This window comes from Molossus molossus, unplaced genomic scaffold (assembly GCF_014108415.1).
Source record: "Molossus molossus isolate mMolMol1 unplaced genomic scaffold, mMolMol1.p scaffold_m16_p_37, whole genome shotgun sequence".
Lineage (NCBI taxonomy): Eukaryota > Metazoa > Chordata > Mammalia > Chiroptera > Molossidae > Molossus > Molossus molossus.
Window position 1 is genome coordinate 591,238 of NW_023425374.1, and position 16,263 is coordinate 607,500.

Here is a 16,263-nt window from a genome sequence, read left to right on the forward strand (position 1 = left end):
AGATTTTCAAAGGGAAATAAATTATATGAATAAAAATTAACACAATACAGAAGCAAAAATGAGAACAATGCAGAGAATTAAAGTCCAGAATGAAATGAGGTGAAAGCAGCTTTAATGTGGTGTCCCCGGCGAGATGCTGGACAGAAATGCAGGACCATCCTGAACGGGAGCACGGAGCTCGAGACCACTGCAGGCCCTTCCGCTCCCAGAGACAGGGACCACGCTCTTCTTCTCTGTGCACCCCAGAGCCAGCAGTTACTGACAAACATAAGACATCCGTTAAAACTATTCGAACCCACTTAACAGAGAAAGTCAGAATTAACTTCTCCCTTCTTTTCTGCCAGAAAACATTCTTTTCAGAGTAGAAAATGTGGAATGAAGAGTATGAGAAACAACTGAACCTGATGATAATTTTGAGTCAGCCTAAGAAAATACTTGCTAATAACTCAGACGGCCTTAAAACGTATACAGGTGTCTTAAGAGGTGATAAATGCTACCATCAAATTAATTGCTAATGAAGTTTCCTTCATCTTCCCAACATTGATGTAACCCTTTTAGATGAATAACACGATATATCAGCATATCAACTTTTTATTTCCTATTATATAATTATTACCAAATACAGTTAAACTGGAAAATAACATTGTAAGTTCCCTACACTTTGTCCCTAAACATTACACAAAATTTCACTAAACACTCTTCTTGTTTCAAGCTGTCGTGGACACGTGATGTTTAAAAACAACAAAACAAAACAAAGGACCTCACAACGTTCCCCTTTGCGCAGCAGCCTAAGGTGCAGAATCTGCACACGCCACACGCTGCGGCTGGACGCCTGCGGCTGGAAAAGACGCGTGTGCAGAAGGGGGTGAAATGACACAGTTTACACACACACACACACTCTCTCAACCGAATGGACAGCATTTCAACTTTGTGGGAAAATAAGATCAAGACAAAGTAACACTATGAAAGTCAATGTTGAGAAGAACAAGAAAATTTTAATAATTATGAACTTTATTTTTATTTGCTATGCCAACATTTTCAGGAAAGAGACTTTACATCCAGTTTTATAATTCATTTTACAAGCAAATTCTAATATACAGTATTTACTCTGAACTGTTTTTTTTTTAATCAATGGAAAAAAACAATACTGCAGATACTAAAGATTGTGGTGTTCTGGTTTTAGTTAGTTATGACTTAGAGATTTCCACTTCTTTAGGTCAGTATTATGTTGCTATGGCGATGCTTTAGCAAGGAGAACATGGATAGCTTCTCCTCAACAGAGTTAAAACATATGATTTATCCTTAATTAACAGCACAACTGTAGATTGGCGCCGACCATCATAATCATGTATTCAAATGTATTCTTTCAAATTACTGCATCAGAAAAATGGAAGGGAGGTGTGGAAAGAAAATTAGAAAGTCTAATCAAGCATCAGAATCAAGAACAAGGGCAAGGCCATCATCCCCAAGGAAAGTACCAGGTGTCTGCGTTACAGCTACAACTAATTTCCGATGTGCGCAGAGCATGCAGACAACCACCCGACTTCTCAGACAGGCAAGCGACGGGCAGTCTGAGCGCGAGCAGAACGTGCCGCAGTGATTCCCAGTCACTCCGCAGCCACCACGACAGCTCTGCCCAGCACGAGACGTGGCCTGTGCCTGTGCTGCCGTCTGTGCTGCAGGGAGACTCCGGAGGATCACGTTCTCTCTGATGTAAACTACACAAGGGTCAATGGAACAGTCAAAGAAGTTAGTGCTTTAATGGGAAAGGCGACACGCAGAGGATATAATCTGTGAAAAGCTGTACGTCAAACGGCAACAATCAGAGAGAAATTTATTTCAACAAAAAACTCACACCCAATAGGAGGCATTTTGATAATTCAGGCACAGCTTCAAGCAATTAAGTTCATTTAAAGTGCAAATCTGATATTTTCTTTCATATTCAGGTTTTTACTTGTTAGAATACTCAGTAGGTTCCCTAATATCTATACAAATACAATAAACAGTAGTCTATATGCCTGAAAATATTGCACAAATTAAAATGAGACTTCAAAGGAAAAATGTTAGAGGGTCTCAGTCTTTAGAAACATTCTAAATGATGTCATCCTTTAATTAAAATCATTAAAATCATCTGCACCTGTCCTGATGCACTCCTTACGCCACGCTTTCTTTAAAGACTTTGACACGCTCCCATGAACAGCGAATGTATAATTCTACATACTCCAGCCATTGTTTCTTTGACAGATGTGAAACGTAACCCATCTCCAGAAACTTCTTCCTCGGGACTTGGAATTCACACCCTGCAACCATCTTCACTGAAATAACAAGAATTAGAAGAGGGATCTGGGTTCTTGTGCGGGGGTTTGGCGGACGTGATACACAGAAGCACCCAACAGAGCCACATCATGCAAGCTACATCGTCACCTCATTTCTGAGTTAACGTTTACTAAGGAGCAGCCGAACACAGTGTTCTTGCAGTTTTTAAAGAAAACTGCAGGCAAATACTTCATTGGTTTGGTGCAAGTATCTTAAACTTTTTTCTTTTAAATCTATTATGCTTCATAATTATATCAATGAGCCTTCTGCCAAAATTAAGGCTCAACAAAGGTACAGAGAAGATGAAATGATGGGTTCATTCATATTTCTGCAAATTAATCAGGGAGAAAAAAGAACAGAAAAAATATTAGAATAAACAAATTGCAGAAGTGAATTTTTTACCCTCACACTATAAGGTTAAAAATAACATAAAAAATTAAAACTTTTCCCTTAAAGTTCAAGGCCTACTTGTAAATAATGTTGCACAAGTCTATCTACGTGTGCTCCATGCTGCTGAGCGGGCCCCTCCTGGTGACCAGTGAATGAGTGACGTCCACGCCGTCCTGTCCTCCTGCTCGGCTCCTGCAGACTCACACCTGTGACTCCATCACAGTCAATCCCTCTCCTGTTGATCTTCCTCTTTCCTGCTGCCTCCCTCGTTTCCCAGCACCGTGTCTTTCTCAAAAGCCCTCTCAAGATGGGTCTGCACCAACTCCTAAGTCAACCAAAGACAACCTGATCATCAGCATGTTTTACTTCAGGGAAAATACAGTGATAACATCCCATTTACAATATGTGAGATCAGTTTTTTCTCCTTAAAAATGAAAGACCGCATGTGCCCACTTACAGCTGCAGCCATGACTGCTGGTCTCTGAACACACAGGCTCTGCTGCGGGTCTGACCACTTTATACCAACATCTGGACACCGTGCAAACACTCTCAGAACTTTTGTGCTTTTCCTGCGGAAGTGATGCTGAGCAAGAGTAGGATGCTCACCTGTCTGTAACCAGCGACTGGCAAGTGCACTCGACGGTAAGGGGAGACTGCGTCAACACGGCAGTAACCACCTCTTTCGAAACCTACACTAAAGCACCAGCTGTTATTTCACTCAAAAGGAGCAATTTCACCAGCGTACATTTTTAAAAGGAATCCCCAGAAATTTGAGTGGCTTTTTGGCCAGAAGCCCTTTTGATCCATTTTTTGTCAGCTGATCAAAACAAAAATTTGCACTGTAGAAGCCTCTCTCTCTGAAAGTCATTGATTCTAATTAAAGCAGCAACAGATGAGCTCCTGATGCCTGGCCCTCCTCGGGACAGCAGGAGGGCACCATGACCTGGTCCGCAGCAGGGCTGGGGAGCACTCTGGTCCCTTGGGGGGCTGTCTTTCTAGCACATGGAATAAGCATGTTGCCACTGAAATCTGTCTAAATACCTTTTAATAAAACACAATTTCCCCTATTTTTCTTTCCAAATCCACTCTTCAAGAAACTGACTTTCAAACATACACCAACATAAAAGGGAATCTGAAAAACCCGGCAAAACAGAAATACTGTATATTCTAGCTTTCTCAAGGTCGGCTTAATTAAATTTATAATTATTGTCAAATATTTTAACTTGTTTTGCTACAGAAAATAGTCTCAAATCCCCATGTGTGGGATATTTATATTCCATCAAAGTTTTGTGCAAACATTTCAAGTCCATTATTCCAGTCTTCAGATATTAGCAGAAAGTCAATAAATATACATATTACAATAAAGACTTAATTTAAAATATATGATGTGGGCTTTAAAACAGCTATCATGAATCCATCAGCCTATAGGGTTCAAAACGGAATCACCAGTAAAACTCTAGCATCGACATGTTCTCAGTGAGCACATGTTTAGTACAGGTGTCAAGATGTATCTCAAGCTTTCCAAAACGTACCCCGTACCAAAAACAAACACAGTGGTGTGTGTGTATAAAACAGGTGTTTTAAAGTGACATACACTTGTATACGTGACAGGACACACTGCAGCCTGGGGTACTGGTAGATGGGCACTGAGGACAGCTGCTGACCCTGGCAAGGAGAAGGAAACTTACATGGACTTCCCATCAAAGGCGTGATCTCCTTTATTCATCCTGGAGCTTTTGCATAGACCTTTCAAACACACAAACCACTGCCCAGAACTCTGCTCACAGACTGTCTTCCATTATCACCGCATCTTTAGTTAAAATAATAACCATATTCACAAGAGGAACGTGGAAGGAGTGAGGCTGTGAGACCCACGATTAGCACAGGCCTCAAAAAGACTGAATAAGCAAAGCCAGGTCTTCCCGCTAAGTGGCGGATGGATGCATTTCTGATGTGCGGAGTCGTGGCTCCTGATCACAGCCTCTGCGGGCCTCCGAGACGGCTAAGCGAACATCTGTGTTTACCTGAGACAAATACCCTCAAATGCTGTGTGTTTCCACCAGGATATACGATGGAAGAGTCCAAACTAGCAAAGCTTCCCATTTCCAATGTTTAAGATTTGAAGTCATCAATGGAACCTCCACTGTGGCGGCGAACTGCACGGAGCTGTCAGAGAGCAGACTGTTCAAAAAACACACAATGACCCGATTGGCAGGCGACGGCCGTGTACTTAGTGTATCTTTGGTTTAGGAAGACGAGAATATCGATTAGAGGCCAAACAGTCCCCAGAATTCAAATTGCCATTTGGATTCTGCATGATTTCTCTTCTTTTTGTCAGTGGCCTTGGGATGCTTGTCTTGGCCTGGAAGTGCGGAGGCTCTGGCTGGGGGCTGCTCATTGGTTTCTGTTTGAAAGAGATAGAAGGAGGGCGGAGCCTTGATGCTCTTGTATTTAGATTAGTTGCAAGATTTGTTTGACTAGATGTTAGCTGATGCTTTGCTGAATTACATGGTGTGATTATTGTTGAGTTCTTACAAGTGGGAGTCCTCTCTGGAGATGATTCGGAAACTGAAGGAGGTAACACAGAGTTCAAGCTGGATGGCTTCAGAAGCTGCAAGGATTTGGGCTGAGACGCGCAGTCCTCCGCTGACGACTGATTCCTTCCAGCTCTCTTAGCCTGACCGACTGCACTGGGCTGGGCAAGTGCTGGAGCAGAGGCGGGCACAGCCTGCAGGCCATCCATGTGGTTATCTGCCAACTGACAGGGCCCGTGAACACCCACAGTCACGTCCAGGTTCGCTTCTGAAAGCCCGCTCTTAGCCACACCCTTGGCCAGCTGCAGGCCTGAGGAGACAGGCAGGTCTTCCAGACCACAGCTGCTGTCCTGCTGCAAGCCATGCGCAAAGCTTCCGCCCAGGCGAGCTGCGCCCTGGCGTGCGCCCCGCCCGGCGCCCTCACTGTGGTCCTCGGTGTGCGGGGGCTTCATCAGCTTTCCCGGGGCGGCGTCTGTGGGTCTGGGAAGGCCGCTGGAAGGCTGTAGTGCTGGAGGCTGTTCAAGTGAAAACAACACCAGGGATTCAGTTTAGAGCTGCACCCAGAATTCATTTAAGATCCAATTCGGCTGTGTTGGTACTTACTGTATTGTAATATGAGAAGTATGTAACTTCTTTTAAATTAAAAAATAAATGGCAATATTCAACTGAATTCATGAGTCACATGACAAGAATGACAATACAAACAAAAATGATTCAGGCAGTCAACACTAAACAAGATCCAAAATCAATCAGGAGAAAAGAAACACCTTAAAGTCGGGATTTATTGTTGAAAAAAGACTCCTGACTTGCCCTGGCTGGTTTGGCTCAGCAGTTAGAGCGTGGCCTGAGGTTCAGGGAGACCCAGGTTCGGTTCCTGCTAAGGGCACATACCTTGGTTGCAGTTTGTCCCCGGCCCTGGTTGGATCATGTGGGTGGCAACCACTTGATGTGTCTGTTTTACGTCGATATTCCTCTCTCTCTCCCCCTCCCTCCCACTCTATCTGAACAAAATATCGAAAAAATAAAAAAAAAAAAAGATTCCTGATTTAATTGATTCATTAAGTATTTAAAACTTTATAAATATGAGCTTGACAGAAAGAACTGTGGTTTAAGCTCCATAAAGCATTCAGATAGTAACTGTGACCTTCGGAATATTACCATTTTTTGAGACTTTTTAAGCAGGAAAGCTGTGTACAACCTTCTCACGTGTGACTAGAGGAGGTAGTAACTGGAGCGTCAAGGCTCTGTGCATGAAGATGGGAAGTTACCAGCAGATAAGGGTTAGAGTTAAGATGTTCTCAGTGGATATGAAACTGTAATTAAACAAGAATAGGTCATACACTTAGCTAATGCTAACCCACTTTTAATATTTTATTGAAAAGTTTCAGAATAAAATGTTTTCACCCTTATTTGTTTTGTCACCCAGGTTCCGCTATGGCTGATATGCAGAAAGCAGATTTACTTTGCGCAAGAGTGAGCATCCATTCAATAAGACTGAAGACGATCAGCCCTGCAGCCACGTCAAGCCCAGCGCCCAGCCCGCCCGCGGCAGGCACCGCCCAGAAGGCTACCACAGAATCACTGCGACTCATGGGCCCTGATCCCCACTACTGGGCCTCAGGGATAAATTAAAAAATAAATAAAATAAAATAAAAATAATCAGCCTTTGGGATGTGGCTGAGATAAAAACAAATCAGAAGTTGCTGTAACTAGAACTAATGCTCAGAGCCCCACAGCACGGCCCGGAGAGCCCACGGGCCGGCACCTGCCCTGGAGATGCCGCGTGGAGCAGCTCCACACCCGGCAGACGGAACACGCACCCCCATCACTGTGCACCCTTGGGGACCAGGAACCTCGCCACGGCCAGTGTGGCTCCCTGGTTAAGCGTCAGCCCACGAATTGAAGGTCTTAGGATGGCTTCAAGGTCAAGGGCACACACCTGAGTTACAGGTCTGATCCCAGGCCCGGTCAGGGTGTATGCTGGAGGCCATGGATCTGTGTGTCTCACATCGATGTTTATGTTTCCCTCTCTCTCCTCTCCCCTTCCACTCCCTCTACACAGCAGTGGGAAAATATCCTCAGGTGAGGATTTAAAAAAAAAAGAAATATGAATCTGAGAGTTTTCTTTCAGTGACCAAAACTATGTCTGTATGGGGCAGAGCCCACAACTCCTGTCCTGATCCAAGGGCGGCTGCTATACATGTACACACACACCACACACACACACACCACACACTACACACCACACACATACACTATACACACCACACACACACAAAACACACCACGCACACACAACCCACACACCATACACACCACACACACACAACACACATACACAAAACACACCACACACATACACATACCACACACACCACACACATACACACCACACACACTACACACACACACACGTGCACCAAACACACACACATTTTCTATTTTTTTTTTTTTTTTTTTTGTTTTTTTTTAATCCTCACCCGAGGACATTTTTCCATTTTTTGTTCAGGTAGAGTGGGAGGGAGAGAGAGGAACAGAGAGAGAGAGAGAGAAACATCGATGTGAAAGGAACACATCGAGTGGCTGCCACCCTCACAACCGACCAGGGCTGGGGACAAACTGCAACCGAGGTACATGCCCTTAGCGGGAACCGAACCCGGGTCTCTCAGGACCGCAGGCCGACGCTCCAACCGCTGAGCCAAACCGGCCAGGGCACACACATTTTCTATTAAATAATGTAGGTTGAAAATATCAAAAAGTTTGGCACAGGGCTTTGAAACATGAAATTAAAGGACCATTTTTACTAATAAATAACTTTTTAAAACAATGTTAATCCATAAACAAACCTACACAATATCTCTAATTTCTCCAACAGAAAGGGTGACTCTATCCTGCATCATTTATTTGGTCCCTCTGCTCAGCTCCCTGACCAGCACTAGGAGGTGGCATCCAGGGTCAGCAACCAGGGGTCAGATGGTGGCAGGTTACCCAGGACTGAGCACAAGGTCCACTCATGGGGACAGTTGGCCTTGCTGGCTCAGGGCTGGCTTGCTATTTAAAACAGTAATAAAACCACCTGGCCGGTGTGGCTCAGTGGTGAGCGCCGCCCTGCACCAAGAGGTCTCTGGGTCGATTCCTGGTCTGGACACATGCCCAGGTTGTGGGTCCATCCCCAGGGGGGCGGGGCATGCAAGGGGCGGGCAGTTGATGTTCTCTCTCATCAATGTTTCTACCTCTTTCTCCCTCTCTAAAATCAATGAAGAAAAATTTTTTTAAAAGAATAAAATAAAATAAATAAATACAATCAGGACAATGACTACTCAAAATTAATCCATACAGAATATGTTATATTAAACTACTTTAGAATGTTTAAGATAAATAAGCTATCTCAGTTTTTACTTCAAGTGAAACATTCTAAACTGTAAAGTCAGTGGGCATTTTTCCTCAATAAGTCACCGTAGAGATGAATACACTCTAACAACGAGGGTCCTAAAATCACCATGTAACTAATTCAACAGACTCTTCTTGGGGCTCCCTTGAAACGATGGCCGTGCCTGAGTGACCGTGCGCTCTGGGAAGATCAGCGGGAATTAGAGCAGGACCATGTCAAGCAGATTAAAACATACAAAGAGGGAAAAAAAGCACCTGAGTGGGTATTTTCCCTTTTCACCCTCAAAAATAAGAAAAAGAAGTACAGAGATGTGCTATCAGCTCAAAGCATAAAAAGGTATGGTTTTTAAAATTAAGACAAAGTAGCAAACCGATAGGGAAACCACCTGTCACAGGCGTCTTCGCACTGGCCGCCTCCTCGGACCCGAGCCGAAGGGCCGCAGGGACCCGCCGCCTGCGTGAGGGGCGGTGAAGCTCCGCCGCAAATGATGGAAAAATAGGTTTTTAAAAATAAAGTTCTGAGTGTTTTAACTGAGAGGAGTTAGACTAAACAATTACACGTTAAAAGACTAAACCATCCCTTGATTAAATTAATCCGTGGTTTTTGAATAATGAATAATGTACATTTTACATTTTTACTAAAAGGGGTAAAATTTGCCTACCCTAAAATAAATGTATTGCTTTTTGTTTAATTGGAAACTAGTTAGGAAATCAATTCTGCTACTGCAGGGAAAGTCTCCTCCGTGGCGATGGTCGCAGAGGAGAAGGCGGGGCCCAGGAGGGCGGGAGGGAACAGTCGTGAGGACGCCAAGCACAGCACAGGGAACAGTCAGTGACACGTGGGAACTGTGCTGGTGTCAGACGGGTGAAGATCTGTCAGGGCACCATTCTAAGGCACACAGATGTCTAACCACTGAGTTGTACACATGAAACTAATTACTATTGTATGTCAGCTACAATGAAAAATATTTTCACTGGAAGAAAAAGTGTCTTGAAGAAGATGAAGACATCCCGTGGCAAGGGCCACGGCAAGGGCCACGGCAGTGCCTGCTCTAGGTCTGGGGACGAGTGTGCAGACCTGCTCGGCCCCAAGGACGGTGCCGTCCACTCCCCACGGGCCAGCTGGGCTGCGGGCCGAGTCCTAGCACCTGACCAGCAAACCTGAGAGGTGTTCTGAGAGCTTCTTGCTTGAGGCACAACTTCCCAAGTTCCAGATACTGAGCTGAGCTCACACAAGGCAAAGTGCCAGCGCTTCTCTCCCCGCCCCTGCTGCTCCCAGCCTCGGACGTCTTCGGAATGAACTCTGACGTCAGAAGACCCCCATGCTCAGGGCAGTGAGGTCGCCCGGAAGGGACATGAGGACCGTCCGCACGTGTGCTGTCGGCTGCAGCGACGGGTCGGGCACTGCTGGGCGCGGGAAGATGCGGGGCTGTACCCGATGCCGCTGCCGAGCGGAGAGCCCGGAGAGCCGCCTGCACAGATGCGAGACCCGCTCGAGCGCAGCGCCGAGGCCCACAGAGCCGGTGCCTGCCAGAGGGCAGAGGGCAGAGGGCAGAGGGCGTCCAAGCATCGCAGCGTCTGAAGAGAGTTTGCCAAGCAGACGGGACACGGCGCGTCCCAGGGACTTCGCTGAGGACAGCGATGGGCGTGTGGGCAGGTCGGCTCACAAAGGACGCCCGTCAGGCCACATGGGTCTGACCTGTGCGGTGGAGGAGGGAGACGTGGGTGGATGTTCAGCAGCAGAATCACCCAGACCCGCTGTGAACTCGGCAGTGTCACTCTGGGGGTCAGAGGAACACGGGAGGGACAGATGGCGAGCAGAGCAGCCAGGGAGCGTGCCTATCGCCAGTCGCCCAGGTGATACATTAGAAGGGTCTAAAAACATTAGAATATGAAAGAAAAACTGGAAAGAATTGAAAGAGATGTTGAAGGTGGGACAGCAACATCTGCTGCTCAGGAGGAATTCAGATGCGTCCCAGGCTTCTGGCTGTGGAGATGCAGGGTGAAGGCCCTGCACTAAAGCCGCCCCTGAGGAGCCTGCCCGCAAGACACAGGACAAAGGACCCCACTGCTGGGGCTTCAGGACATGCTCCCCGTCACAGTGAGTACAACTTGTTGCTCCATCCTTGCAATGTCGAGGGGCTGGCTACTGACGCGCTGAAGTGTGGACCCCAGACTCAGAGCTGAGCAGCCCACTGCCCCGACGCCGTCTGACGCCAGGCAGACGACACGCTCTGCGCCGTCCGAGCTCTCAGAGGCCACGGCTACAAGGCTCGAGGTCCAGCGTACCAGCAGCTCTGACCAGCTGCACGAGCTCGCGAAACCCTGAGATAACTCTGAGCGTCGACCCAGGCCGCTCACGAAGACGGACCACACACCAGCTCCATCCACCTGCTGCTGCAGTGGGTTCCCCCGTGTTGGGTACATAGCAGGGAACACACACACGCACCACACACACACACACGTATTTGCTAGAAAATGAATGAATAAATAAATGCATATTGGCAAGTAGTACATTCCAGAATTACTTCCTTGGTAATAAATTATCAAAATGCTACTTCCCTGTCAGGGCGATGATGCGACACTAAAACACTGACCGAAAATCTCACAGAAGGCGTCGCCCCAGGTGAGCCTGGAGCTCCTGCGGGCTGTGCGCAGGGCAGATTTGGGACAGACCCGCGCTCCGGACCAGCGCCTCCCGAGGCCTGCCCGCTGAGCATGGACACTTTACCAGAGACTAGATCTTTCTGGATAAAATGAGCTGCAAAAATTGTCTTAACAAGCATTCAGCTATTTTCCATTTCTAATTCTAATAATCAATTACATTTTTTATTATTTATGTAAAATACTTACCATAAGACCTCCTAGCACATCAAATATGCTCAATAAATGTTACCTATGATTTAGGTGTGAAAATGATGAATTTAAGTCATGGTCTTTTTGTAACCGGGTCTTGAAAAAAGAAGAAAGGCAAGTTCTACAGCAGGGTAATGAGTTAGTTGCTACAGATTAAGAGGCTTCAAGACTCCAAATATGCATTTCAGTAACGTCGGTCACATCCCAACGTTTACATCCACAGCAAGTGCACGCGACACGGAGGGCAAGGCTCCGCTGGCCTCGCTGAGACACACAGAGCTGGGCGCGCAGACACGTCAAGGCGCAGAAGAAACGCTGCAGGAAGGGGCTCGTCACAGCGCTGAGTCACCGACTCCTAGTATCCGCTGGTTGGGTTTCAGTCCTGAGTCTAGAGAGTCTGTCACTTACTATGGGTGAGATACTGAGTGAATCACCTTCCTGCTCTGAGACGAATTTCCTAATTTATAAAATGAGAACAACAACAGTATCTACACTACATCAAATAGCTGTAAGTAATAAATGATGACTCGCACACAAAGTGCTTAGTGTAATTCCTGACACAGCAGATACTTGAGAAGTGTGACACTCTGGACTGAGAACAGGGTTTCCCTCCTTTTCAAGGCAGAGAGCCCCTCTAACTGCACCTGTGACTCTACACAACACCCTCGCGGAGGTAATGTCTTCTGAACTAAGTAGCATGTCCAGAGTAACATACTTGAGCAAAACCAGACTTTGAACCCACAGATAATGTAAAGAGCAGTGCTGGAACTTTTTCATTCTGTGCTCTTTGGGTAATTCCGAAGTTCACAGACTTTTAGAATATGCAGCATAGCCAAATGATTATTTAATAACTCAATGGGCATATTCAGTACCAATATTCAGGTATTCAGTAGGGTATTGAACAATACCCTACTTCCTTCTTAGCTGCTCACAGGATAATTCTCAACACAAAACTCAAGCTACACTGTGGAGCGTCTTTCTGGGGAAAAGTGTCTTCAAGTGACCCACTTGAAAAAATACACTGGATACCAGAAAGGTAAGTCAGCTCTCATCACTAAGAAAAACTTCACCTTCACTGTTTTGTAGCACTTCAAAGATTTTTAGCATCACCATGGGGAAATACATGTCAGTTTCATGAACTCTCTTGTTCTCAAGTCGCCAACAATAATAAAATGGCAGCGAGGTAGCCGACAGGCTGAAGCACGGCCCAGTGCGTAGGGCAGGAACGTCCTGCCGCGTCACAGAAGCAGGAACGAACTACAGTGGTTTTCTTGGTACCTACAAGTTTATCGTTATTGTTAAATGCATTTTAAAGGCTTAAAGGAAGATGGAAATGGTGCCTCCTGTACGTCACATGCCCGTAATTTCATGCAGGCTCCGACATGCATCATGCAAACTTGAGAAAAACAAACACAAGCACAGTGATCATGAGACAGTGGCAGGAAAGAATCTGAACTGTACTGACCATGCTCTGTCGGAGAAGTAGTGCACTAGCTTCTCCACTCCTGGCCACGGCACAGCGGGGCAGACAAGAGAAGACAGGACAGCGGTGTCAGAGACCACACACACCAAGGCTTTGCCACGGCTGGGTAGCAGCCAACAGTATCTGCTTTGCCTTTGTTGTAGTTTTTCTGGATGTCATTATTTAATATAGTTGTGTGAAATGAAAACACTTTAATAGATTTATACTTTTTGGCTAAAGTATTATACTGTCTTGCAAGTTAATACAAATAAATATTCATATCCACAGAATAGCGTATATAAAAGTTCTCACACTTAAAAGAAATCACTTGAAGAATTTTTCCAAATAAAATATTCAAAAGAATGTTGACACAATTTAATACTCACTCCCCAAAGATATAAAAATGTTTTAGCTGCATGTGATCTCATATGAAGGAGGAGCATTTTAATGATGTCAGTCGTCACATCACAAACCAGACACAACTCAGCGTGTGCCAGGTCACTTTCACGAGCTGCCCGCTGACGCCCAGCAGGGGCGCCATCTCCTCCTCTCACCATGACGACGGGGGGGCTGCCCGGGGGCCCCAGTGCAGCTGTGCAGGCCCCTTGTTTCCCCCTTGTTTACAGTTCCAGGTACGTGTGGTCTCAGTTACGGTGATCAACCACAGTCCAGAAACACTGAATAAAAATTCCAGAAATAAACAATTCATGAGTTTTTAACTGTGCTGCTCTGACAGCGTGCTGAAGTCCCCCCGCACGAGAACCGCCCTTCCCCGGCGCGCCCAGGAGGCTGCGTGTGCTTCCCGTCCGTCAGTGGCACAGGGGCCCTCCTGGTCTCAGATCTCCTCTCCCGGCCACAGTGCTCGTGTTCAGGTGACACTTCACTTATCTAATGATGGCCCCAAAACACAAGAGTAGTGATGCTAGCACCCGAATATGCCCAAGAGAAGCCATGAAATGCCTCCTTGTTCAGCTGAAAAGGTGTGTGCACAGGAAGACAGGCAGTGTACAATGGGGTGCGGGCTCTCTGCGGTTTCAGGAGTCCACTGGAGGTCCGAGTGCACGCCCTGAGATGAGGGACCGCTGCAGATTCGGTGAACTCTGCTCTGACTCACATGAGCCCAGTCACAGCTCCCAAGGGTTCTTGGGAACCAGGAAGGCTCTTATTTCCTTATCTCAGAATGGTGCCTTTCAATCTCAGAGAACTTAGAAAAGACACCTGATTGATATATATTAATTATAAATAAACAAATTCTAAAATAAGAAATTCAATGGCTCTTCTAAGTTGATCAGTTAACAGCTTCAGTGTGCAGATGATGGTTGTAGAATTGCACACCAGAACCCTGTGTCATTTTGTTAACTAACGTTACCTCAATAAACTCAATAAAAAGTTAAAAATTTCGCCCTCGCCGGTTTGGCTCAGCGGTTAGAGCGTCGGCCTGCAGTCCAGAGAGACCCAGGTTCGGTTCCCGCTAAGGGCATGTACCTCGGTTGCAGTTTGTCGCTGGCCCTAGCTGGGTCATGCGGGTAGCAGCCACTAGATGTGTCCTTTTCAGGTCGATGTTTCTCTCTCTCTTCTTCCTCTCTCTCCCTCCCACTCTATCTGAATAAAAAACGGGAAAATGTCCTCGGGTGAGGATAAAAAAAAAGTTAAAAATTTCAAAAAACCCCCACAACCATCAAAGTGAATCACAGTAACCTAAGCACTGACCACACTGCACAGCCAGTGTAGATGCTCACTTTCGTATCTGCCACACAGAACCCATCAGCATCTCCCTTTGAGACGCAGAGCAGTTCAGAAAACAGGACGACGTAGCGTCACAACCCCCTGGTGTGGCCACATGCGTGGTCTGCTCGCTCAGACAGGGCGCCGCAGGCACCAGGCACCGGGACGAGCACAGCCCACGATCAACAATCCGCAGAGCAGGTTGTTGTGAAAAATGGACACAGAAAACGGCAATTGCTGTGCTTCCCCTGAATGCAAGGCGCAGCGGGAAGCCAGCCCGTGCCAGGTTTGTGGACAGCCTGCGGGACCCTGAACTCCATGTGCATTTCTAGGCAACGGAACAACCACTGCGCTAGACTGCACCTGAGTTAGCTGCAGAGATAAACAAAGAGCCGAGTTCCACATTAACTGCACTTCGAGGGAATCAGCTCACTATACATGAGTCACCCTAGATTCCATGTCACTGGAAATATTTTATCTTTGTGAAAAGTCACTCCCAAAGCTCTTTTCTCATTAAAGTGCTGAAATGGACACGCCCCTTACATATGCCGTCAGTCCCACGTCACGGCCGAGCACACGGAGCCACACACATGGCTCAGAGCACGCTGCCAGCCCGACAGCCCACACCCAGCATCTGGAAAGCGACTGAGGCAGAGACGCCAGCGCTAGCCGCACACAAGGAGCCCGCCCAGCAACAGCGTCTCCAGGCAACAGGGAGAATGGAGACGATGCCCAGCAACAGGACAAGATTAGATCATGAGGGCATATCCACAGGATAATGTCATAGCATGAAGGCATTAAAATGTTTCCAAGAAATATTAACTATATAAAAATATTCATATAATGACGCTATATGAAAAAAGGCAAAACAAAAAATTGAGAAGAAATTATGAGAGTGTCCTATGTCCTAAGAGAAAGTAATATTTCATGAATCTTTTATCTGAAGGTTAAATATACACACAAATGTACTGGGTTTTAAATGCAGTTTCAATCAGTAAATACATACTGGGTTGTAATGTGTTGCTTTTCAAAAGGTTTGTGAATCATCCCCTGAAGGTTTAGGAGGAGAGTGTGAGACAAGATAATCATCCTCCTCCATGTAATTCCATCGAACACAGTGTTATTATCATAATATAAATTTAGAAATTAGGCAACATTACAAAAAACTGCTGGGCTATTAAGACAATGGCTATTGAGACATAAACAGGATGTTATTCTTGGTGTTTCAAAACTATTTTTTTCTTCCCAACTAAGTTACTGCACATGAAATGCTGTTTGAGATTACCATTAAGGCTTTTTACTTGCCAAGAGTAATTATTTTTATTAAAATTTTCCACTGTGGGGTGTTAAATATTGTTTCTAATTTTATGCAGTTGGAAATTGGAAAGACTACAGCAATGCAGTTAAGTCAAGTCGGACAAAAGCTGAGGTCTCACTGCAACAAGACACCCTACGCTGGAGGTGTCTTCAGCTCACCCAGAGAAAAGTTCCGCCTGAAATCAGAGGACAAACACCCTCAAGTTGAGATTAGTGACAGATACACTGGAGAAAAGAAACATAAGTCAAAATGTCCCAAGAAACAAAAACCAA

The 16,263-nt window shown here is 45.9% G+C and overlaps 1 protein-coding gene and 1 non-coding gene across 6 annotated transcripts in view; one reads left to right on the forward strand and one right to left on the reverse strand.

The window, feature by feature from the left end:
* Window positions 1-1,035: 1,035 nt before the first annotated feature.
* CCSER2 (coiled-coil serine rich protein 2) overlaps window positions 1,036-16,263 on the reverse strand; it is a 190,993-nt gene continuing 175,765 nt past the window's right edge. For 3 of the 5 annotated variants that reach the window (XM_036281522.1, XM_036281523.1, XM_036281520.1), the window contains exon 10: window positions 4,937-5,755. In XM_036281522.1, the coding sequence (XP_036137415.1) occupies window positions 4,937-5,755 (819 nt within the window). Of the gene's footprint in view, window positions 5,756-16,263 lie in introns of all 5 variants that reach the window. The other 2 variants (XM_036281524.1, XM_036281519.1) reach the window with 1 other exon arrangement.
* LOC118643452 lies at window positions 6,752-6,885 on the forward strand. The gene has a single exon (XR_004961992.1). It is a non-coding gene; the product is annotated as a small nucleolar RNA SNORA5 (small nucleolar RNA).